The following is a 25,829-nucleotide window of genomic DNA, read 5'->3' on the forward strand; positions in this document are numbered from 1 at the left end:
TCTGATGTTTCCTCATGATTAGATTCAGGTCATGCATCCCTGGTCAAATCCTACATAAGTAATGCTGTGTTTTTCCCGGGTGCCACATCCGGAGCAAAGGATGTTCCTCTGCCCTCCGTGGTCTTGTTGATTTTGATCACCCAGTCAAGGTACTTTCTGTTTTCCCCACTGTGCTGTCACTATGTTTCCCTTGTAACTGATAAGCGGTCTGTGGGGCGGACACCTTAAGACCGTGCCCTTCCCTCATCAGACTTTGCCTCCATGGAGTTAGCATCCATTGACAATCCTGGCCTGGACTGACCTTTACTGTGATGGTCGCAAAATGGTGATTTTGCAGCTCTGCCACTCCCCCCACATTTATTAGTTGCCTTTCGGTGTGCTATAAGGAAGTGTCCTCCCGCTTTCTACCTCCCTCCTTCTCTCCTTTCCTTCCTCCCTCCCTCCCTCCCTCCCTTCCTTTCTTTCTTTCTCTCTCTATTTCTCTCTCTCCCTCTCTCTCTCTCTCTTTCTTTCTTTCATCTGTCTATCCATCCATCTTTCTACTGTCAGTATGGACTTTTGAGTTCCCATTTTGTTCATTAGGCTAAATCCATTACTGTCCTTGTTTATTATGATGCTCAAAGTGTCCAAGATACAGCACTTTTGAAATCTTTGTGTTGTGCTGTCACTGGAATTTATTCCCTAAGCCACAGAAACACAGTTGAATGGTTGGTGTTTTCATTTGTCCTTGATGCTCCAGGGTAGACACTCTGTTGCTTTTTAAGTATACTAAGTGACATCCAACACTTGCAATGGGCATTCACACCCTGAAAAATAATTATTAAGTGTCTGCTAAATCTGTTTTCATGTTATCATTATTGTTTTTTAATCATATCTGCTATGTGATGTCTATAAGCATCCAGAACTCGTATTGATTGAGGTCCTTGCAGGCTAATAATGCCAATCAGGCCTTCTTTCTATAACAATACTTCGTTGTTTGAAATAAGGTAATTGGCCAGGCACCTGATAAAATCAGATACTGTCAGAATTTGTCTGTAGGGCATCTGCCTCTTTCCTGAGGGATAATTTTGAGGGACAAACTCCTTAGATTACATTTGAGCATTTACAGTTACTTCTGTTCCACATGTCTGGTGTCTCTGGGTTTTCCTTGTCTGCTTTTCAGATCTTCTTGAGTTCTGCTAAAGTAAAAATTAGGGGTTTGGAAGTAGGTCAGAACCCCTGTACGTGTGTGCACATGGTCGCAGAACAGCTGTGTGGGAAGCATGAAGCCATCGCACCAGATGGGAACAGTGACAAGCACTTTGAGGAGCTTTTCTGTGTTCCTTCTCAGTCATCTTACTCCTGTCAGGGGAGAGAAAGGAAACTTCAGATGGAGATTGATAATATGGGAAAGTGAATTAATTTCCCCAGGGAACCTCTACTTCCCTTATATTTTAAGACCCATCGGATGCAGCATTTAGTGGCAAACAGTCTTCCTTGGTCCTTGGGGAAAGCCCTGGGTTGGTTCCATTTCCAGCTTGTGGAATCAGATTTCTGCCTGTTCACGTCTAGCTGGTGTGGAGAGTATATCGCCCTTAGAAACAGTTTAAGGATAGGTGAGCATTGTGAGTTACTGGTTGTGTGTTTTTCCAGCATGCAGTGGACGTGTAGAGATGTTTTATGGGGAATATTACCTTGCAGGTCATTTTGGAACTTCCTGGGTGAAGCACTACTGTACATATCAACGGGATTCCAAACAAATCACCATGGTACCATTTGACCAAAAGTCAGGAGGAAAGGGGGTGAGTTCATTTTTAAATTTCATGCTTGATTTGCTTGGTTAACATATGATGAGTATAATGCATGTTTGAAGTTAACACCTCCAATTTTCACTGTAATTTTCTTAATTTTTATACAGTAGTTCCAGGAGGCATGGCACCTGAAAAAGTAAATAAAACAAGATGAATATTTTGAGCACTAAGTTACATTGGCAGCTGCAATTAAGAAAGCTTTTTGTATTTCACATATATACAGTGTTAAGTGTGTATAATGTGTTTAGATGCTAGAAATTCTTGGATGACCTCATCCTGTGAAACTGATTCTTGTCACTCTCAACCCCAGAGGGCTGCCAGTTGGCAGTTTAGATGTCCCAATTATCTGTTGCTGTGTAACAGGTCACCCCAAAATGTAGCGACTTTGAAAACAACACGTCATTTTAGCATTTCCTACAGTTTCTGTGGGTAAGGTCTTTGCGGAGCATTTGGATAGATAGTTTGGGCTAAGGGTTTCTTATGCTGTTTCAATCAGATAGTGACTGGAGCTGGATCATAAGGGTCTGAAGCAGCTCTGGGCTGGTCAGATATAGCTCTCTTCCTTTCTCCTGACCTCCTCTCCCATTCTCTTCCTTCTTTTCCTCTTGCTCTGTATAGTCTCAGGGCCTGTCCTCTGGCCTCTCTACGTGGGCTATTTTGGGTTTCCTCACAGCATGGCAGCCTCAGGGTAGCTAAAGGATTCAAGAGTGAATATTCCAGCAACAAAAGGAGACCCTGCAAAACCTTTTAATGACCGAGGCTTAGAAGTCATATTGCCTTAGGTTGGCCCCATGTGTTGGTTGAAACAGTCATAAAAGCCCACCCAATTTCAGTGTGAGAGGACATAGGCCCTGCCTCTTGATGAACGGAGTATCAAAGTCACATTGCATTGAAGAGCATGTGGGATGGAAGGTATTCTTGTGGCCGTCCTTGGAGGAGATAGTCAGGCTGCATCTGCGGGGTCCCCACTGCTGGGAGCTCCTTGCTGTGCCCCAGTGGTTCTCCTTTCCTCTGGGAGTACTCTGTCTGTCTGCATTTTCTTTTTAGGTAATCTGTCTTTTCTCTCTGGCTCCTCATAATATCTTCTTTTTTGTGTTCTTTTGGTATTCTACATTTCATTATGACAGTCCTTTCTCTGATTTTTTTTCTTTTTTTCCCCAATCTGTTGTGCTTAGGCATTTTGGCCTTTCTGGATTTGAGGATTGGTGTCTTTCAGTAACTTTGGAAAATTCTCACCAACTATCATGTTGAATATTGCCCCCCTCCCCATTCTTTCTATTATTCAGTATCTCCTTCTGGAGATATTTAAATATTTTTTAACAAAAATATTTATATGTTTCATTTCTTTGAATCTCTGGACTCCGCTCTAGATAATTTCTTTTGTTCTGTCTTTAGTTTAAATAATTTTTCGGCTGTGTCTAATCTGTTGATAAAGTAGTCCTCTGTAAGTATTCCAACCCTGGCCCTCTTCTCTGTGGCAAATTTTTGTGCATCCTGTTGGGTTTGCATATGTGCGGGCATTACAGTGTAGAGGCTAAGAGCACTGGCCCTGAGGTTGGACTGCCCGGGTCAGTGATGTCACACTGTTGTCATTACTGTTAGCTACTCCCCCGTGCTGTCCCCTTGCTCTCTGCCATTTCCAGTTTTTCTTTCTGGCTTTCTTTCTCTTAGACCACAATGCAGGAGTTGATCAGCATCTCTGTACTTCCCTGTATCAAGGCAAAAAAAAGCCAAGGCTCTTTTTTTTTTTTTTTTTTTTTTTTGCAGTACGTGGGCCTCTCACTGTTGTGGCCTCACCCGTTGCGGAGCACAGGCTCCGGATGCGCAGGCTCAGCGGCCATGGCTCACGGGCCCAGCCGCTTCGTGGCATGTGGGATCTTCCGGACCCGGGCACGAACCCGCGTCCTCTGCATCGGCAGGCGAACTCTCAACCACTGTGCCACCAGGGAAGCCCTAGCCAAGGCTCTTTTAATGTGTCTTGTTAGCGGTAGAGTTGACTTATAAATAATCTCAGGAAAGCAGATATGTGAAAATATCAAAACATAGAGAAATTACAGAGTTAGAAGGAGTATTAAAAATCTCTGTTAATAGGAGTTCCTTACTATTCATGAAATGGAAATAGAGTTAGGTCTGCCTTTCTTGGGTCAAGTCATAGTCCTTTTCTAACTCCTAGTCCTAGAAATCAGATTCACTGAGTCATTCTCTCACACAATCTTTATTTTGGGACCATTTATCTTGTGCTTTCCTAAAGCTGGAGTGAAGAACTCTCTTGTATTTTCTCTACTGCTTTCTTACCATGCTTGAAAGTGAAGGGCAGAGATGAATTATGGTGTGTGTTTGGGACTCCTTAGACGTCAGTGGGATAATAGGAAACACCTCACTGAGTTGTTAAGAGGTTTATATACATCAGTGTATATAAACTTCTTGGGACTGAGCCTGACACGTAATGGAGGCTGCCATATTAGGAGCTTGATATTATATGAAATAATTTTTCTAGTAATAATTACTTATATTTAGATTTTGTTTTATATTTTTCTAAAACATTGTCCTTGATCATCCTGTTTTATCCATTTTTCCTACTTTACAAAAGAGGAAATTGGGGGTCGGAGAGAGAGAATGATTTCTAAGGATGTATGTGGAAAGAGTTACTTTGAACCGGTGCTCAAACCCTGATTCTGGAGCCTACATCTCCTGATTCTGAGGTTCATCATCATAATCAAAGAGAATAATACTGTATATGTGTCAGATAATAGTTTTCCAGGACGCCACTCTGTTTCCTCATCGTCAGGGTGAGGAAATGTGAAGACTGGCTGTCCAGCGGTGATGTCTGCTCAGTTTATACAGGAGAATCATGTGACGTCATTGTATGTGTGCTTGTACAAAGCTCTCCTAGGAGCTGGCGGCAGACTTAACGTAGAATGTAGGGTGTTTTCTTTTCCTAACACGCTCTTTGTCCACCCTGTCTCTCCTTCCCTGTCCCTTTCATTTGGATCATTTTCCTTTGAAAGTACCTGCTTTTCTCTTAGCTTCAGTCCAGGAGATGTGAGCGGATTTTCTGCATCCTCTTGGAGACAAGGCCTGTGTGTGGTGAAAGACAGTTCCCCGCGTTCTATCCTGTGAGATGAGGGTGCTCTCTTTGGGAGCCCTAGAGCAGCCCAGAGCTGACCCCGTCCCTTTCCTGGCTTGAAACCCTTCATACGTTCCCACTGCTCACAGTATACAGACCACAGTCTGCATGATCTGGTCCCTGCTTCCCTCAAGCCCTTTCTCAGCCCAGTTTCCCTCTTGCACGGGGATTCCGGACGCACTGGCTTCCCTTCAGTTCCCCAGGGCTCCCTGGGCCCCCACCACAGGGCCTTTCCACCTGCTGTTTTCCACCCCTGATCTGTGCTCCTGGTTTTATCTCCTGTAGATCCTTCGGGTCTCAGCCCAAGAAAGCCTTTGCTGACCTTCCTGCTGAGGTCACATCCCCTTAATGTAGGTGTTTGTAGCACAGCATGCCTCTTTTTTTTTTTTTTTTTTTACATCTTTATTGGCGTATAATTGCTTTACAATGGTGTGTTAGTTTCTGCTTTTTAACAAAGTGAATCAGTTATACATATACATATGTTCCCATGTCTCTTCCCTCTTGCGTCTCCCTCCCTCCCACCCTCCCTATCCCACCCCTCTAGGTGGTCACAAAGCACTGAGCTGATCTCCCTGTGCTATGCGGCTGCTTCCCATGCCTCTTTTATTGTAGTGTTTGTTACGGTTGTTACTCTTCATTTATTTGTTTAAGTGATTGTTATCTCCATCCCCTGTTTTTTTAACCATGAGTACTTGAACAGATCATCTTTATAGATTTTGCCTCATATGGAATGGTCGTCTTGGGAACAGCATCTTATCTTCTTCTTATTTCTGCTTATATTTGACAATCTTTTATAATTCCCCTGTTTTCTCCTATTTCTCAGGGACACCTCCCTCTAAGCTTTCAAAGTGAGAGGTAGTCCAACGCCATTAAATCAGAAATAGAGTTAGACGTTAACATGGTCAGAAGTTCATATGTTTGGGCATTTCCAGTCATACATTTACGTGTTGCAGAAGGAGCAATTCTCAATCTGAGAAATTAATCTTAGCCATTCAGTAAAAGACAATAGATGTAAGACTTGTGAATATAAACTATCTCTTCCTAGGTCTTCTGTGTTTTGTGTGCTGTTCTGATATTAGTGGGTGGTTAAGTTTTACCATACGCAGTCACATTTCCTATTATTCAACAAACTAGGCAAGTTTGCTAATTTCCCCCCTAGTTAAGGAAAAAAGATTGGCAGATATAGGAGAAAAAGGAACCCTAAAAAATTCCTACGTGACAGGAAGAGAAGAAATCAGGGGCAGAAACCTCTATGTTTTTAGACAATAAATTAGTCTTGTGCGATAAAACTGTTGCATTCCATTTGTACAATGGAATACTACCCAGCAATAAAAAGAAATAGGCCCTTTTTTTTTGTACCATGGATTTTAAAAATTACCTTTATTGTTTTAATGTTTAATTTTTTTTTTTATTGACGTATAGTTGATTTACAATATTACCTAAGTTTCAGGTGTAAAACATAATGATTCACAATTTTTAAAAGTTATACTCCATTTATAGTTACTATAAAATATTGACTATGTTCCCTGTGCTGTACAATATATTCTTGTACATAGTAGTTTGTACCTCTTAATCCCTATCCCTATCTTGCCCCTCCCTCCTTCCTTATCCCCACTGATAACCACTAGTTTGTTTTCTGTGTCTGTGAGTCTATTTCTTTTTTTTTTTCGGTATGCGGGCCTCTCACCGCTGCGGCCTCTCCTGCTGCGGAGCACAGGCTCTGGACGTGCAGGCCCAGCGGCCATGGCCCACGGGCCCAGCCGCTCCGCGGCATGTGGAATCCTCCCGGACCGGGGCACGAACCCGTGTCCCCTGCATCGGCAGGCAGACTCCCAACCACTGTGCCACCAGGGAAGCCCCTATTTCTTTTTTGTTCAATTCACATTTGTTTTATTTTTTAGATTTTACAGTGATATTATACAGTATTTGTTTTTCTCTGTCTGACTTATTTCACTAAGCACAATACCGTCCAAGTCCATCCATGTTGTTGCAAATGGCAAAGTTGCTTTTTTAATGGCTGAGTAGCATTCCAGTGTGTGTGTGTGTGTGTGTGTGTGTGTGTGTGTGTGTGTGTGTATACACCACTACTTTTTTTTTAACACCTTTATTGGAGTATAATTGCTTTACAATGGTGTGTTAGTTTCTGCTGTATAACAAAGTGAATCAGCTATACATATACATATATCCCCATATCCCCTCCCTCTTGTGTCTTCCTCCCACCCTCCCTATTCCACCCCTCTAGGTGGTCACAAAGCACTGAGCTGATCTCCCTGTGCTATGTGGCTGCTTCCCACTAGCTATCTGTTTTACATTTGGTAGTGTATATATGTCCATGCCCCTCTCTCACTTTGTCCCAGCTTACCCTTCCGCCTCCCGTGTCCTCAAGTCCATTCTCTACATGTGTCTTTATTCCTATCCTGCCCCTAGGTTCTTCAGAACCTTTTTTTTTAAGATTCCATATATATGTGTTAGCATACGGTATTTGTTTTTCTCTTTCTGACTTACTTCACTCTGTATGACAGACTCTAGGTCCATCCACCCCACTACACATAACTCAATTTTGTTTCTTTTTATGGCTGAGTAATATTCCATTGTATGTATGTGCCACATCTTCTTTATCCATTCATCTGTCAATGGACACTTAGGTTGCTTCCATGTCCTGGCTCTTGTAAACAGAGCTGCAGTGAACATTGTACACCACTACTTCTTTATCCATTCATCTGTTGATGGACACTTAGCTTGCTTTCATATCTTGGCAATTGTAAATAATGCTGTGAACATTGGGGTTCATGTATCTTTGAATTAATGTTTTGTTTTCTTTGGATATATACTTAGGGGTGTAATTGCTGGATCATATGATAATTCTATTTTTAGTTTTTTGAGGAACCTCCACACAGTTTTATGTAGTGGCTGAACCAATTTACATTCCCACCAACAGTGTACAAGGGTTCCCTTTTCTCTACATCCTCACTAACATTTGTTATTTGTGGTCTTTTTGATGATAGCCATTCTGACAGGAGTGGGGTGATATCTCATTATGGTTTTGGTTTGTGTTTCTCTGATGTTGAGTGATGTTGAGCGTCTTTTCATGCGCCTGTTGGCCATCTGCGTTTCCTCTTTGGAAAAATGTCTATTCAGGTCTTCTGCCCATTTTTTAATTGAGGTGTTTGCTTTTTTGTTGTTGAGTTGCATGAGCTGTTTTTATATTTTGAATATTAACCCCTTATTGGTCATATCATTTGAAAAAAGAAATAAACTTGATTTGTACGACATGAGTGAATCGCAAACGAATTATGCTGAGTGAAAAAAGTCAGACGTAAAAGAGCATTCCATTTGTATAAAGTTACAGAATATGCAAACTAATTTGTGATGACAGAGAACAGAGTCAGTGTTTACCTGGGAATGGACTGGGTGGAGGGATGATGGATTACAAAGGGACTTACCAGGAAACTTTTGGGGCTGATGGAAATGTTCACTACCTTGATTGTGGTGATGATTTCACAGATGTATACAGATGTCAAGACTCATAAGTTGTATGCTTGAACATGTGCAATATATTATAAATTTAAAAATTATACTTCAGTAAAGCTGTTAAAACATATTTATTGCACACCTACTCTGTTCCTGGGCCTGTTTGGCCGCTGGTGACACAAGGGTAAGCAAAAACAGACACAGTACAGTACGCCCTTAAGGAGCTTAGAGCCTAATGAGGAAAGAGACATTATTTGAATCATCACTTACAGCAACAGCAAATCTTACCTGTGATCAGTGCTGTGAGGGAAGGAGGGGTACGAGGGGTACATGGTGCTATATGAACGTGTCTGGGGGTGTTTGACCCAGTCCAGAAATGTTTCCCTGAGAAGTGACCATTGAACCAAGGTCATAGAAATCCAGAGTTGGAAGGAGACCTCAAGGTAATCTTGTTTCAACTCTTATCAAACCTATAAATTAAACCTATTTAAGCCAATATCAACAAGAATTTAACCTAGCATGGGTTGATGCTGTACCATCATTATCTATTAGTACTCAAGACATTGGGCTCTAAGTATTAAACATGGCTTACAGATTTTATTTGCATGAGGCTGTGGTCTGAGAAGGTTTATGACCAACCTTCCACCTCCTGTGGTCCTGAACACTCAGGTTTGAGAAGATGAAATGATCACTTCTGTTTATGTGGCACGTTTGTCCTGGAGAGGAGCATGGCCTGAGTTCTGGCCTCATCTTGATAGTCTGTGTGTTCCCAACAGGGAGAAGATGAATCAGTCACCCTCAAATCCTGCACACGGCGGAAAACAGACTCTATTGAGAAGCGGTTTTGCTTTGACGTGGAAGCAGTAGACAGGTGAGTAGTTGTCACACTTTTTCTCAGGAACAAACATTGCCGAATTTGGATTTCTTTTCCATTCATTCAAAATTTTCTGTTTTTTTCCCCCTCTTTCCCTTCTCCATATAGACCTCAGGCCAGTTACTGATTTGCAAGAATCAGTATAGCCTCCCCATCCTATAGATTCAGCCCTGAACCCCTGATTGGTTGGTTTAATTTTAATGTCAGGGATTCCCTTCTTGGGAATGTGTATTATGTCTCAGGAGGATGAATATATGTTTAAAGAAAACTGTTTAGCATGACTGTTTCAGCTCTTTAAGATTTTTTACTTAAAAATTTTAATGTAATGATTCAAAAGGAGTTAGGTAAAGGGAAAAGTGGAAGAAGTTCTATCAATTAAAGAAAAAGCTTTTATGAGAGAGTAGCATTGACATGTATACACTACCAAATATAAAATAGATAGCTAGTGGGAAGCAGCCGCATAGCACAGGGAGATCAGCTCGGTGCTTTGTGACCACCTAGAGTGGTGGGATGGGGAGGGTGGGAGGGAGGGAGGGAGACGGAAGAGGGAGGGGATATGGGGATATATGTATACATATAGCTGATTCACTTTGTTATACAGCAGAAACTAACACAACATTGTAAAGCAATTATACTCCAATAAAGATGTTCAAAAAAAATGTTTTTTTAGTTACAGTATTTCGCCTACCACTGTGTGTGTGCATCCAGGAAAGAAAGCAAACTGCTTTCGATATCAGTCTTAGGAGAGGGAGCTCTGTGTTGTGTTCCTCAAGATTTACAGTCTCATTAAGTTGTACCATTTCATGGTGTTAAGATAGTTTGACAGCATTCCAGTTCTTTGAGACACTTTACTTGGCAACAGGTTAATTCTTTGAATGAAAGCCATGAGTTAAGCTTATTTGAGCTGTCTATTCAAGATCAGCAGTGCTAGCACAAAGATCCTTAAATCTCATCATGATTGTCCTATAATGCTGTTAATTTATCCCCTTTATTTTTTATTTGTTTTAAAAAAGCTACACCACTTTGTCAAGCCAGTATCTACCCTGTCTGGGGCGTTTACCTGTGGCCACTTTACGGCAGCTCTAGAGGATCTGGAGCACGAGTACCACCTGGCGTGGGCTGCTCCATGTGCTGCCAGGTTTGAAATGCCTTCTTGAGGCATGGTGTGTCCCTGTGTTGTGGCCCCTGAGGCTGCTAGAGCGCCCGTGGAGAGAGCATGCCTGTTTAGCCTAAATCAGACGTTCATGGAAACTAACCATGTCTCATTAGCAGTCTAGTTATTACAGCTTTGGCTCTCGAGTCAGGCAACCCGGATCTAAATTTTGACTTTGCTGCTTAGTAGCCATGTGACTTTGGGCAAATCACTTAATCTTGCAGGGTCTTGATTTCATTCTCTGGAAAATGAAGATGGTTATAGTACCTGGTTCCTAGCATTGTCAGGATTCAAGAAGAGAAGGCATATAAAACACTTGGCAGACTGTCAAATAATAAAAGCTCAACAGTTAGCCTTTATTATCTGTTAATTAGCATGTCCTGCATGTTTACCTGACTTGATATTTCAAGAGCTAGACTCTAAATGCAGAGAAATCAGTATCATTTGTAAAGAAAAGAGAGTACCCCAATCGTTCACCGTGTGTGGGTTGTGAGAGGGGAAGGGAGTGGAGAAGGGCTGTATGGTGGGGTAGGGGGATTGCAAAAAGTGTGCCTCAAACTAAGATGATGCTTGACTTTAAACAGATCCTGAGTCAGGATGCCTTAAGCCCTTGTAGGCATCTCCTCTATTCTAAGCATGGAATTTACTGGAGTTCATATTGTTGGAATCCATGAAAGATGGATTAGCAGATGTACTTGTGTGGAAATGGAGCCAGTTGTTTGATGCTGGTCAGCTGAATAGTTCCCAGAGATGATCGCGTGTTTGCAGGACTACCTGGGTGAGGGCAGTGCCCTGCGTTGCAGCTCTTGTTAGATTTGGAAATGAGGTCAATGATTCTTTCTGAAGCTGAATTGTTTTCTTCTTCAGAAGTCTCCCAGAAGTTGCCGAGAGTTGCTTTTTAGGCAATTAAAACTCACCATGGTTCCTCCATCTCATTTCCACCCTTACCAACACTTCCTACCACCTTCCCCCTGTATTATGCCCAGAAAAGCTTTGCACGTCCCAATTATAAGCTGAGAGCAAATGTGTCACATGCAGCATACTGAGTGGGTTTGGGAAGTCGATTTCTTCTGGGTCATCATCTCTGGTTCCCTTGGCATGAAGCGGAGGGGCATGCAGTTGTGGAGCAGAATGAGGCTGCTACATCTCCTCTTAATAAGCAGGAGGGGAGGAGATAGTACTGTTGTATTGTTTGTAGTTTTGATGTTCTGTGTATTGTGATGCTTTCTGCTTGGGGAGAGCCTGCCCCCTTTCGGGCCGGCCAGTTCTTAGAGTCAGCCGAGGGTTCAGCGTGGTGAGCGCCATTGATGTGTGGACTTCCGGTCCAGAGCCACAGCACCTCTACTGGCTCCAGCAGCCCAGGAGGCAATATTCCTCTACCAGACACCTAGGGACCACTCCCACAGCCTATTAGCATCTGAGAAATTATTCAGACCAGCCACTCCTAAACGGTTTACCTATCCCTGCCTTGCCTTTGCTGCAGAAACTCTTAACAAAGGTCGTGGTCTAGGCTCTCCCCTCCGACCACTTCTGCCTCCTGGATGGTGTTGGTGCTTTCCCATGTGGCCCTGTGTGGTGTGCCAAGTGTCCTGTTTCTAACACCTGTGAATATAAGAAACTTGGTTTGCCTGAGCCCCTTCTGTGTCTCCTTTTGTGGTCACACCTGACTGGCCATCACCCGAAATAACACAGAACATCAATGAAACCCCTTCTCTCCATTTTCTATATAGGTTGTCGTCTTTGGTCTCAAAGGTTAGGGTACTGTTGGCAGTATTTTCTTTAGTGTCTTTCTGCATCTTCCCCCCACATTCAGGAAGGGACTGAGGTGACAGGGAAAAGGCATTTCCACACACTCAGGGGAGGCATTCCTGGGAACTCTGCCCGGAGTCCTGTTCTCTGGAAAACTCCTACACCTTGCTTTTTCACTAGCGTACTTTAGCAAGGAGGGGATGTGCTGCTAGCTGTCGTGCTGTCTTTTCAACCTTCCACAGACTTCTCAGCTTCTACCTGCTGAGCTGGGTAGACAGAGGGGCAAAATGCAAAGTTTAGCACCTAGGAAATGTGAAAGTAAAAGAGGGAATGGTTATATATATATATATATATATATATATTTTTTTTTTTTTTTTTTTTTTTTTTTTGCGGTTCGCGGGCCTCTCAATGCTGTGGCCTCTCCCGTTGCGGAGCACAGGCTCCGGGCACGCAGGCCTAGCAGCCATGGCTCATGGGCCCAGCCACTCCGCGGCATGTGGGATCTTCCTGGACTGGGGCACGAACCTGTGTCCCCTGCATCGGCAGGCAGGCGGACTCCCAACCACTGCGCCACCAGGGAAGCCCGGGAATGGTTATATTTAATAGCATGAGGTTTTAGACTGTTCCCAGAGTATGTTAACCTGTAGCATGGATAATCATTATGTAGTATCTATTAGTGTTTTATTCTATCAAAATATTAATACATGCTAAAGTGTGGATTATTTGACTTAGAATATGTGATGATGTGTGGTTTTAAGGTTGAATACTTTTATCCTTCAGGCTCAGTGATGATGTTTCACGTTGCTCTGTAGCAGAAGCTGTAGCCTTTAGGAAGTGATGTTCTAGGAGGTTGGGGTTGCAAGCTGATGACATCAGTGTCTCTTACTGTGTGGTGAGAACCACTCACTCTCAGCATCCACAGGGGTGCTTGTTAGAACTATAGCTATAGGCCCCAGACCTATATAATCTGACTTTATGCAAGAGAGACCCTGAAATCCACTTTTTGAATAAGCTCTTCTGTTACCCTCTATTCTTAATCAGAATTGGTACATTAAACAGCAGGCATATCACAGTACAGTTTTCTCAGAGCACATGAAAGCATTTTCCTTATTAGAAACATAACAAGCAACAGTAAAACAAAAATAAAAAAACCCTCAGCCTTCTTTACTAAGGAGCTTAATTCTTAGCCTTGTGGAGGAGAATATAGCTAGTAGTAAAGGTGATCACCAGCCTCTGTTACAGGTTACCAGGAGAAAAGCAACAGCTATGACCACAGTAAAACCCACTTTTTTAGTTAACTATGGAGGTGGGGTGAGGGGACCAGCAGTAAGGGAGCGCTTTCTGGAAGCTGAACACTGTTCACGTATTTCATGTAATTCGCGTGTAATCCTCACTACAGCCCAGGGTGGCGTGTGCTCCAAGTATCTCTTGGTACTGAGGAGGAATCTACAGTTTAGAGGGTGAGTCTTACCCAAGTTTCAGGTGGGATTTGAACTGAGGGTTGTAGGACCTCATTGTAGGGCACTTTGCTGCCTCAAAACTCAGGGTTTTCAGAAACATTTCGAGTGATAAGCCCAGTGCTATCTGTACTTGGATTTCAGGGCCACCACTGACAGTCACTTTGCTGACTGCAATCTGAGGAGGGCTTTCTCACTCTAATCATTGGCATTTGGTGCGTAAACTAATGGTGGGTGAACTAAAGCAGCACACTTGCTTCTGTTCCCATATTTCCTGCCCTGTACCCTTCAGAGAGCCCTTGCGTGACTAACAGTTTAAAGAGGCACTGCAGAGAGAGCACAGGCCAAGCACAGGGCACATGGTTCCATAAATGCTATGTATTTTTTGTACACCTCTTCTTTTACCTTTTATTCTTAAGATGACACTCATTTCTGTTTATCTCAGGAGACTAGCATAAGTAAGAAGTCAAAGCAATAGTGCCATTTATCAGTTGATTGTTTTCATTGTATCCCAACGCGTTGCCATCAATTTGTTAATCCTCAAATCCTGCTGGAAAGGGGTTAATCTCTGACATTTCCGTCCTCTAGGAAGAACTGTTGTGACTCTGACCCATGAATGAGCTAGAAATCAAATTAAGGGTTAATCTAGCGCTTAGGGGTTTAGATTTATAGTTCTTGAACTTCTTGTGTCAAAGATCCTCTTTAATACCGTGGATACATTTCAGAACGTTACTTTTAATTCTTACATCTAAGTTCTCTTACAACTTTAACATCACAAAACTAGACCTGTACTCCCTTCTCTGTATCCTCCATCCTTCCATATTGACTTCCACATAATTACATAACTCTACGTAATTACATCGCATCTATCCCTTTTCTCTAGTGTCTGCCTTTTTTTTTTTCCCCCTTTTTCACAGTACTAGTTTTGGGGAGAGGTTCAGACCTAAGAAGATGCTGAAGACCCCTGGACTTTTCTGAGCAAATGTTGCACAGGCTCATATTAGCTCTTCCTGCCTTTGGCTTTCTTTGAAGAGAATTTTATTGTTTGCAACACTGAAAAGTGAAAGTTAGTAGAAATTCTTGTGACTTCAGTTCCAAACTGAAAAATTGCTTAGACTGAGGGATCATGTCCATCAAATCAATGTGATGCTTCTTTGAGTTTCCCTTCTGGTTTTGTTTTTCAATTCATTTTCAGGACTCTAGCATTTAGAATATTACGTGGCTTTAAATGAACATGTGTGGGTTGCAGTAGTTGTGGGTGTTGCTACAGCATTCTCTGAAGAAGAATGTTTTCTTATTTTCCTAGAAGATATTTGTTATGGCTTGAGTCGTGTACCTCCCAGATTCATACGTGGAAATTCTAATCTTCACTCTCTGACAACGAAAATTATTTGGAGATAGTAGAGGTCTTTGCAGAGGTAGTTAAGTTAGAATGAGGTGATTAGGGTGGGCCCTAATCCAGTATGACTAGTGTCCTTATAAAATGGGGTAATTTTGACACAGAGCCAGACAGGTACACAGGGAGAATGCCATGTGACCATGAAGGCAGAGATCAGGGTGATGTGTCTTCAAGCCAAAGAATGCCAGAGATTGCTAGCAGACCACCAGAAGCTAGGAGAAAGGGATGGAAAAGATTCTCCTTTCCATACTTCAAAAGGAACTTATCTGCTGACACCTTGTGCTCGAACTTCTAGCTCGAGACCTGTGAGATAATAAACTTGTGTTGTTTATGCCACTCAGTTTGTGGGTCTTTTTATAGCAGCCCTAGCAAACCAATATAGTATTGAATAAGAGGGCCTTTCTCACTGAAACAGCCATAAAAGGGGCCCCCGACAGCCTTTTAGATGGATGGCCCAACACACACTCCTTTCACGTAAATTATCTAAATTATCTTCTGTATTATGGATACTCTTTACGGCAGCCTAAGCTTTCATTAGCTTTTTAAAGTCATCCTTTCTTATCCCTTAATAAAGAAGCATTCTTTGGTGCCTTTGTATTACCTTACCATAGAACCAAACATTTGAAAGTTTATATGTTATATTGGTTAATGGACTAAAGAATAGATTTATCATTTTTTCTTTAAAGTGTGTTAACTCTTTTTGAGGGAGCTTAGTGTAAAATTCCTGGGTAAAAATGGGACTTCATCTAAAAGCAGCTGTTAGGGGTAGTGGTGTGTCATCCTTGCCAGTGTCTGTCTTCAGTCACTTTGAACAATTAACTCCACCGTGCAGTAACTTATGGAAATGAATGAACAAATGTAGGGGAAATATTTGTTTAAGCTAAAGAATCATGGTGGTAGTCATCTCCCAGCATCTCTGCATTTGTTTATCTTTAAGAGATGTCTCACAGATGTATGTGACACATGTGTATTTTCTCCCAGATGTCTTCCAGGAGGGACCACTAAACCATATGGAAAATAATAGAAACAAAAGGCTTCTTTTTGATGCACTGAATCAATGTAGTCTCTTGAGAGGTGGTGTTTATACTTGGGGAAAGGAAATAATTAGAATGCTTTATGTTTTCCAGGACTAGCTGACCCCAACAGAAGTCCATACATTTCAAGACGTTATGTAGGGTGTTGAGTGCCCCATTCCCACCCTTGGTTCTCTCCAGAGGTGGGCAGCAAAGGACAACTTATTAGGATGACAGGGGTACTGGGTGCTACTGGTGTCACGGGGACCAAGACAAGCACAGTCCTTGCCTTCATGGATCTTACCGTTGATTGTAGAATGGGCAGACACATACACATACATTCGTGCAACTGAAGGTATAAGTACTAGTATGTTGAGTGTTCCAGCAAACTTGGAGGACCAGAATGCTGTAGGGAAGATGTAACACACAGAAGGACTTCACCCTTCTACTCTTACAGAGAATGATGGCATGACTAGAATGCCCTGAATTTTCATTCCCTCTCTCCTCCCCTCCCTTCCTCATTTATTAACCATAACTACATACTGGAGACGCTACTGACCGTGGAGATATAAAGTTTAATGAAGCATTATGAATCTAATGGACTTTCCTTCTTAAAAGTCATCTGATTTTTCTTGCAAACCAAATCCAAAGTCCTCCTTCTGTGAGCTTTCCACGAATAGGTAAAGACAGACAGCTTTCTTCTGAACCAGTCCCAGCCTGGCGTGTCATACCCACTGTCAACTGTATCCTCGCATCCCACCGTGTACTGTGTATTTGCACAGTGTACGAGCTTTTCTTTGTATTGGTTGGCTGGTTGTTTAATTAGGTATGTTTTATATAACTATGTTCAATTCTAAATATCTGTCTCAGGTAATTTGCTCCCAGAGGCCGAATAACGTCATTTTATCCAGTTTTTAATCCAGTACTGTGTGCGTGTGGTTGTTCAATTTTGTTTTTTATGGTAATGCAATTTTTGAGTTAGATTATTTTGTTCTTTCCTTCGGGACTTTGGTGAAGTACTGTGTAAGAGACTACAGGAGCTGAATCATGTTAGTTGATATTTAAACTAAAATTTGAGCGAGTACACACACAAACTGCATTTCTGTATAGGTAGGACAAAAAAAAAACAAAACAGGAAAATGGGAGATTGGTAAGAATAGTGGTGGCTAGAAAGATTAATGGAAAATCTGAGTAATCTACCCCAACCCTCCAATGAGTCACCACTCTTATTTCAAGTCCATTTTTATAGAAGGCTGCATGATGTTGGTAAAAGATCGAGGCAGCCCTAAGTTTGAGTTTGAGATCTGCTTCTTTACTAGCTGTGTGAGTCTGGGCTGGTGGTTTAACCACATCTGTAAGGTGGGGCTAATCATACCTACCTTGCAGGATTATTTTGAAGGTGGAATGCTGTAATATTCTTCCCTGATGGTAGTTCTCTGTCAGAAGAGGTTGTTCCTTTGAAGTTTTTTGCTCTACCCTAAAACCCAGGACTTCCTTGTTCTTAATGGTGAGCCATAGCTTTGGAGGGTATTTCTTTGAGCCCGTTTGTTTCATTTTGATGGCGTGCCTTTTTCCTATAGTGCCATGACTCTTCAAGTCATCAGTAAGCTGTGGGTGAATACAGGTGCTTTAAGTGTATATCCGCAAAGGGGCTGCCAGGGGAAGAATCTGTTTTCAAATTATATATGCGATAACCCGTTATTTATCGACATTTCCTATACAAGATAAAAGGTTTAAGCCCCTCCTTCCAATTTATGGTGTCAAAAGGAAACCGTACTAATTTTAAGTTAAAATAATACTCTATTAGTTTGGTATGTGGTGTGTATGCATGTACTTGTTTGTGTGTCTTCGTGAGATTGTGTGAGTGTTAAGACTGTGTTTTCCAAAAAGAATCATCTTATGTAACAGACTTTGTTTCAGTGCTCAGCCTCTAGGTGGCAGTTTTGTATATGTATTAGTGACTATTAGCTGGTCCCGTTGAAAATTAGCCGTCCTTTATACATTGACATTTAGTAGTCAGTGGTGCATGTGTGTGTGTGTGTGTGTGTGTGTGTGTTTCTGTGGCAGAAATCATCATGTGAATATTACCTCTTAAAGGAAGGATATTCTAAGTGACTCATTCTTTCTCTAGAAATTCCTTCCTCCCACCCTTTTGTGATACATCATTTCATACCCAGTTTCCTGCAGAAGCAAGCATGCTCAGTTAATGTAACTTCTGTTTAAACATTACATTTAACCTTGCTTTCTGAGCTCAAGTGTCGGGCTCTTTGCTTCAGGGACAGCTTATTTGAGGATAATGAAAACAGATGAGTGATTGGGACGGTCTAGTGTGTGTGCTGAGAACCAGCCAGTCCTGCTTTTCCCTCTTGGTGTGGCCTGTCTTTATCTTTTGCAACAGATGAATCCATTTTTCCTGGTTTCAAACTTCCCCTCCCCTCCCCTTCTCACCCCTTGCTTGAAATAATATTTGATTTTGCCTTCCTGCTGGTTGGTTAGAGTGCTGGTCTCAGTGCCATTGACATTTTGGAGAGGAAATGGCTTTTTCCTTCCTCAGAGGGTGTTCTCCTGCTCTGACTTCCATGATTTGGGTGGGCGGGGGTGGGGGGGGGAATATTGTACTTTCTGAATTGCTCCTTGGCTGTTCTGTAAAATGAGCTAGCTAAGAAGTTCTTAGAATCTTTAGAATTCATGTATTTTTTAAATTACTGGTTTTTTTCCCTTTTAAAAAGTTAAATGAGAAAGTATTTGCTGATGGATTCTGGTTTAAGTAAGAGTGGGATGTGTTCGTTAATGGACTGTGGTGTGAAGTAAGGCAACCTTATTTATATTACTTCTGTTACCTATTTCTATTCTTATTACTGTTTCTATTCTTTAGCCTGCATAGTGAAATTTGGAGTTTTACTGATTGAGTATACCAGTTTATTTGCCAATTTCTAAATATAAAATGAGTTTATTTTTTAAAAATTGAAACGAAAATTTTGCTATCACGTAAGTCCAAAGAAAGGAGATGGTTCAACCAGCAAACTCCACTTACTTGCATGTCTGATCATCATGAGATAGAATACTAACAAAGAAAAATTGATAAATGACCTAGAAGATTTCTTGAATTAGAGTATTTTTCAGTTTGTTATCAAAGTAACAAGTGTTCGCATTTCCCCTGAGTGTTACTCATCCTGGCAGTTCATAATGCTTTCTCCTGGTGCTGGGCGTTGAAATCTGCTTACTCCTATGTCCTCGGTGCCCATGGCATGCACATCACTGGCACTCAGTATGTTTCATTTAAGACCGTGTAACTTAATGTACCAAAGATGTCTTTGTCTGGGCTTCCTGTTTCATGACTTCAGTCTCCTTTAAAATAAAAGTATAGGAAATTATCTGATGTGATTGGCAATATTACTCTTCAGACTATTATCATTGCTATGGTCCTAATTATTTTAGAACGTTTCCTCCCAGGACGTCACTGCTGTAGGTTATAATAGGTTATGGTTCATTCATTCATTAGGATCAGATCCTTTCTAAATAATTGATTAGAAGCCTGCTTCTGAAAACTTCTTAAGGGGTGTGTGTGTGTGTGTGTGAGAGAGAGAGTGTGTGTGTGTATGTGTGTTTGGGGTGGGGGGCGGGGGAGAGGAAGTCCCTTCCTCCCTCTCCCCTTTCCTTCCTCCAGAGAGAGAGAGAATGAAAGAGAGAAGTGCCTTCTTTCCCCTCCCTCCCTCCTTCCTCCTAAGGAACTGGTCACCCTGGATCCCCAGGGCACAGACTCTGCCTGCACAAGGGGGCAGTACAGTGTTGTGCTTAAAGTATGGGCCTTGCTATAGAGTCAGGCAGACTGGGTTCAAGTTGAGGCTTTCTTGCTACCTAGCAGTGCAAGATTGTGCAAGTCATTTCTGAGTCTCAATTTTTAAAAGAAGTATAATGATAGTACTGCTTCATTGCAAGGAACAAATGATAATGCAAGCGAAGTCCTTAGCCTGGTGCTTGGCCCGTAATAAACACTCAGAAACCTTAGCTGCAGCTGGTGGGCCACTGGTTTGCAACGTCTGGTTTCCCTCTCACGTTCTATTTCTCTCACCTGTACCCCATCCAGGTTACCATGCCATATGTATTCTTCTCATGTGCAAGGATATGTAATGCACAAGCATCGTCAATGGTTGATTATCTCAGAGCATGCATAGTTCTGCAGATTCATAAGTTTTTGTCTCCACATAGTAGATGAATGTTGCCCTCCTGTGATGACACTGGGTCCGCAGCATTGGAAAAAATGGGAAAGTATCCCAGGGTCCTCCTTCATTGATGAACTGGGAAGGCTTCTGCTAAGTTGGACTGTGAGATGCATCAAGAATACAGACATGCATCATTGTTGGTCCCGGTGCATGAGATGATGTTATAACATGTGGTGATGGCCTGGGGTGGAGCTCAGGTAGGGAGGGGCAGAGAAGGACGAACACAGACCCCAGAAATCGCAGGCTGGTGGTCCACAGACATGTTTGGTTTGGCTTGAGTTGTTTAAGGCAACATTTTAAAATGGGAAAAATCTGTAAATATTGATCGTGACTTCCCATGTGCCAGTTGTTTATATGGCTGAATGGCGGATGCCTCCTTTGGGTAGGGTGTGTGCTCTTCACTTTGCTGCAGTCTCCACCATGCCCTGTTGTCCCCCATCATGATGACAGGGGACAGCTGCCACTTTGCCTTGCATTTGCACTGTTGTTTTTCTCATACAGGGGAAACCCCCTTTGTTCCTATGACTCTATCAGAAAGCAAAAGTGCAGAAGAATAACAGGCTGCATGTTTTAAGGAAAATGAGACCGAGCCTATTTTCCTTGGGGCAGGGAAGAATCTTATCCAGTTTCACTCATTTTACTTACTTGCCTGGTCACTCTAGATGTCTGACTCTGTAATTTCATACCCGCACGGAAGAGATGTCATTCTCCGGGATTATTCTGCGTTGGCCATATCTTTGTGTAAATGAAGATATGCCATATGTTTGTGTAAATGAAGATCTACTGAAACCTTGAACACTTAAAGTTGCCAAGGAACGGCTAGGGACCAGTTTTCCAAGTAGCACTTTAAAAGCAAAGGACCACTTCCTTTGGTGCTTGCGTATCTCTTTTCACCAGTGGATGGCAGTCCATTCTCCAGACCTTCATTGTTTCCCTCTGTCTTCCTATCTAAACATAGTGAGGTAGGTTTCCTGTACAGCGGTGAGTACATGTGTTTCTGTGGATGCCACAGTCCTTCTTTTACTCTGAACTTGACCCTTAAATGTGCCATAGTGTGGATAGAAGCTGGGGAATGAACTCTTGCCAGCAGAAGATTTATAGTCTTATGAATGAGTAAACCCAAGATCTTTGGAGGTCGATTTAGAAAGAACAGTATTGTTAGATTCTGAGTGTGTTTGTTTCAGCGGGGTGGAGTGAGTTAGTAATAGCATTTCCTGGTCCAGTAGGAAGTGGGTGAATTGCCAAGCCACTGAGATCACCACTGTTGACTCAGATTCAGGAATAAGATTAGAGTAGGGAGGTTGTCGAGTAAGCCTGGAATCAGGGCTGGTTGTGATTCTGCTTGCTCCTGGCTGATGAGAAGGCTGTGAGCTGACATCAGTAGTCCCAGGTTCCTGGATGTGCCGATAAACTATGTATTGCTTTATGAGGGCCCTTTGTGGAGGCCAGAGTTGGAAGGAGATGGGGCGGTGGGTAGCAGTTTGCCCTGTGATAGGTGAATAACTATTTTCTGCATCGCCTGTGTAGTGTGAGAGGTGAGGTGCTTAGAGAAAGTTGCAGATCCTTGTTCATGCTTCTCACGCTGATCCAGATATAGCACTAACCAAGGACATATTCAGAGTGAACAGGAGGTGCTGTATTTGATGTAGAATTGTAGGATTGAGCCACAGGAAGGATTGTAAGTCATTTGTTCTTTCTCTCATCTGGTGGGTAGTGGGAGCACCCTGGCAGATTTTCTAGAATTTGCTGAAGCCTCCTTCTTTGTCCTTAGCAGTTATCGGACATTAATTCCAAAAGGGGGAAGTAGGTCACTGTGATGCTTTATTCAGGAGGAAAAAGGAAATGGCTGTGATGTCAGAACCTGTATGTCAGTCTTTGGCCTGGCTTGCTTTCTGGTAGAGGTGTGATTTTTCAGTGCTGTGTGACAGTGTTTTAGGGGTGGGATCATGCGTATCAGAAGCACCGTGGCTCATTTCTTTTCCTTTTTAAGCTGCTCTTCTCCCTCCATAATTTTGACTTGCCGTCCATTCCTTCCACTGACCTGCCGCTCATTTGCCCCTGTGATAACAGCTGATTTTTGGAGCATTTACTGTGTGTCTGACACTTTGAAATGCCTTACACATATTTCACTCAACCTTCACAACAACCCCATGAGGTAGGCACTCATTCTCTACCTTTTAAAGAATAGCGTAGAGTAGTTCAATTACTTGTCTGCTAGGGAGCACTAGAGTCAGGATAACTACTGAGTTTAGATGAGAAGTAGTATATCTTGGGTTTTTTTAAACTTTTTTTTTTTACTGAGGTGTAATCAGAGTGAAATGCATAAATCTTAAGTCTATGTCTTAATGACATTACACACACAGACACAGACACACACAGACACACACACACCTGCGTGACCACCCAGGTCAAGTTGTAGAACATTTCTGTTACCCTAGAAGGTCTCCTTGGGCTGCTTCCCACTCACGGCCCCTACTCCTTCCCCAAGACAAAATCACTGTTCTGACTTCAGTCACCACAGATGACTTTTGTATTTGAACATCATATAAATGGAATCACATCATTGGTAGTCTTTTATGTCTGGCTTCTTTCCCTCATTATTATTATTATTTTTTGTTTGTTTGTTTTGTGGTACTCGGGCCTCTCACTGTTGTGGCCTCTCCCGTTGCGGAGCACAGGCTCCGGGCGTGCAGGCTCAGCAGCCATGGCTCACGGGCCCAGCCGCTCCGCGGCATGTGGGATCTTCCTGGACCGCGGCACGAACCCGCGTCCCCTGCATCGGCAGGCGGACTCTCAACCACTGCGCCACCAGGGAAGCCCTCTTTCCCTCATTGTTAAGTGTATGAGATTCATTTATGTTGTTGCAGTAGTTGGTTCTTTTTTGTTGTTGTTTTGTTGTTCCATTGTTTAAATATACAACAGTTTATTCTTTTATGAATGGGTATTTGGCTTTTTGTTGTTGCAAAATGTGGCCATTATGAATAAAACTGAGTATTCTCGAATGTGTCTTTTGGTGGATGTATGCGCTCATTTCTCTAGGGGATACATCTAGAGGTAGAATTACTAGATCAGAAGGCAGGTGTCCATTTAGTTTTAGTAGATATTTCCAACGTGGTTTTATCACTGTACTCTCTCACTAGCAATGTATGAGAGTTCCAGCAACTCTGCATTCTTGCCAGTACTTGTTATTGGTGGTCTTTTGAATGCTCTCCATTCAGAAGGGTGTTTGTTTTATTTCATTGTGGTTTTAATTGCATTTTCCTGACGAGTCATCATGTTCACCCTGTTTCTTATGCTTGTGACCACTGGTGTGTCCTCTTTTATGAAATGCCTATTCAAGTCTTTTATCCATTTTATTAATTGGGTCGTTCATTTTTTTCCTATTTATTTGTTGGCATTCTTTGCATATTCTGGATATTCATCTCGTTGGAGATAAAAATCACAAACATCTTCTCTTACTCTCTTAATAGTACCTTTTGATGACTGGAAGTTCTTTATTTTGGTGAAGTCCAATTTGTCCTTATTTTTTGTGATTAGTGCTTTTTGTGTTCTTTTACAAAACTCATTGCCTTTCCATCTCTTGGGTATTTAGAGGCAGAAAAAAATGTGGAGAACCACTGGCCATTATTGGATTCCTGTTTTTGGATTGGCTGTTTGCCTACAGTGGTGTTCTGAGCCCTCATATTTAGGAAGCACTTTAGGTTTCACAGAGCTCTTTATCATTTGCCCTCATTTGATCCCAGGCAGGAGCTCACTGAAGGCCTTGCAGGAGCGTCTAGTCCCTTTTGATGGCAAGGGACGTGGGTGGTCAACACGAGCTCTCTGGGGGCCGCAGTATCTCCAACGTTTCCCGTGGCTTTGTGCTTGAGGGCAAAGCATTAGACTGCTTGGTTCAGATCCTGGCTCTGTAACTGTGGACAAGGTACTTAACCTATTTGAGCCTTGATCTTCTCATCTGCTAAATGGGATAATGAGAGTATACCTCCCTCATGATGTAGTTGTGAAGATGAAATGAATTAATTAATAGATAATGCTTAGCACACTATCTGGCACACAGTGCTGGGTTATTATTCTTGTAGTTGTTCTTTTATTATATTGTTTGATAGGGTCACAATTGTTTTTTTTAAATTGAAGTATAGTTGACTTAAAATATTAGTTTCAGGTGTACAACACAGTGATTTGATATTTTTATAGACTACACACCATACAAAGTTATAAAATATTGACTGTATTCCCTGTGCTGTACGTTACATCCCTATGACTTATTTTGTGGTTTGTACCTCTTAATCCCCTTCACCTATTTTGTCCCCCCTCTCACTCTTCTCGCCTCTGGTACCCACTAGTTTGTTCTCTGTATCTGAGGGTCACAATTCTTTGCAGAGCTGGAAAGAGCTCTGGTCATTTACTCCATTTCTCTTTTATTGTGTCATATTTTCCTTTTCTCATTCCACACTCCCACCTCGTGAGTTCTGTCTCTTTCCCTCTCCTTTTCTTTCCACTTTTGTTATGAAAAGCCAGATGCATTTCAGAAATGAACTAAATTGATACCTGAATGAAAGCATACTGTCTTACAGGGACTGACATGGAACGTGTAGGGCCATTGAGAGTTTTGTTTGTTTTCTTTTGTTTTGAGGGATGGTGGTTAGTAGGGGCATAGGGATGGTAAATATGGAAAGGAAGTTAACTGCTTGATTCCAAAATAAAGTTGACACATTTACCTTGGTTCTAGGAATTACACACATAAGAGATTTATGTAATAGTGGTTTAAGGTATAACAAAGGAAAAGAAATTTGAAGCTGAGTGTTTTCTAGATGCCTAGAAAGGGTAGTACATACAGATCCAGATGTACATACACCAGGCTAAGAGAAAGTTTTCTGGACCTGGGGTGATAGGATTAGAATCAAGGGTGTCAAATCTACTTTAGTCAGCTCTCCACCACCCCCTCACACAATAAAAAAGGAGAACAAAACCACATGTGGAAAAGAGTGTATATTTTGATATTTCTTCTCGAAATGAAAACAAATCCTGTAGACTTTCCTGGTTGCTAAGGCCCAGTGGCCCACCCTTCACAGCCTCTGAGTTTGTCTGAACTTCCTCTTTGTGGCTCTGGGTAGCAATTTCACACTGTGTGCCATGAAGCTGATGTGACATCTGCGAGGTTCCTGAGACCTTGGTCTGCAAGGCAGCTCTTGTGGTCTCACTGTTGGCTGGTGAATACCTAGCAGGAAATGAACTGGAGACGCGTTGGCATGTAGAGAGTAGCTCTACCCCAGCGGGGAGAGGAGGGCGTCTTTGCTCTCCAGCGTGGGGGGAACAGGAAGGAAAAAGGGGGGCGTCTGGGTGGGCAGAGGGGCCTCAGGATCCCCTGGGGAGATGGTTAAAATCCAAGTTCGCAGGCCCAGCCCCGAAGTTCAGGTTCAGTGAGGTGGGGCTGGGCTGGGCACCTCTATGCTAAGGGCATGCATGATTCTGAAGCCAGGGGTCCAGGCACAACAACGTTTAGAGCAACACACAGAGGTCCAGGCCCAGGGACTAGAGTTCCACAGTGCACTGCAGCTTTGTAGACTTTTTAT

General features: G+C 42.4%; 1 protein-coding gene across 6 annotated transcripts in view; it reads left to right on the top strand.

Annotated features, from left to right (window-relative positions):
* The window catches only part of ARHGAP26 (Rho GTPase activating protein 26), a 472,331-nt gene that overhangs the window by 146,192 nt on the left and 300,310 nt on the right, over positions 1-25,829 (top strand). For all 6 annotated transcript variants that reach the window (XR_010942153.1, XM_067732119.1, XM_067732122.1 and 3 more), the window contains 2 exons: positions 1,681-1,781; positions 9,165-9,259. Coding sequence is in view for 5 of the 6 variants with exons in the window: in XM_067732119.1 (XP_067588220.1) it covers positions 1,681-1,781; positions 9,165-9,259 (196 nt within the window). In the remaining variant the exon portion in view is untranslated. The remainder of the gene's footprint in view (positions 1-1,680; positions 1,782-9,164; positions 9,260-25,829) is intronic.

The sequence above is a fragment of the Pseudorca crassidens genome, chromosome 3, assembly GCF_039906515.1.
Source record: "Pseudorca crassidens isolate mPseCra1 chromosome 3, mPseCra1.hap1, whole genome shotgun sequence".
Taxonomy (NCBI): Eukaryota; Metazoa; Chordata; class Mammalia; order Artiodactyla; family Delphinidae; genus Pseudorca; species Pseudorca crassidens.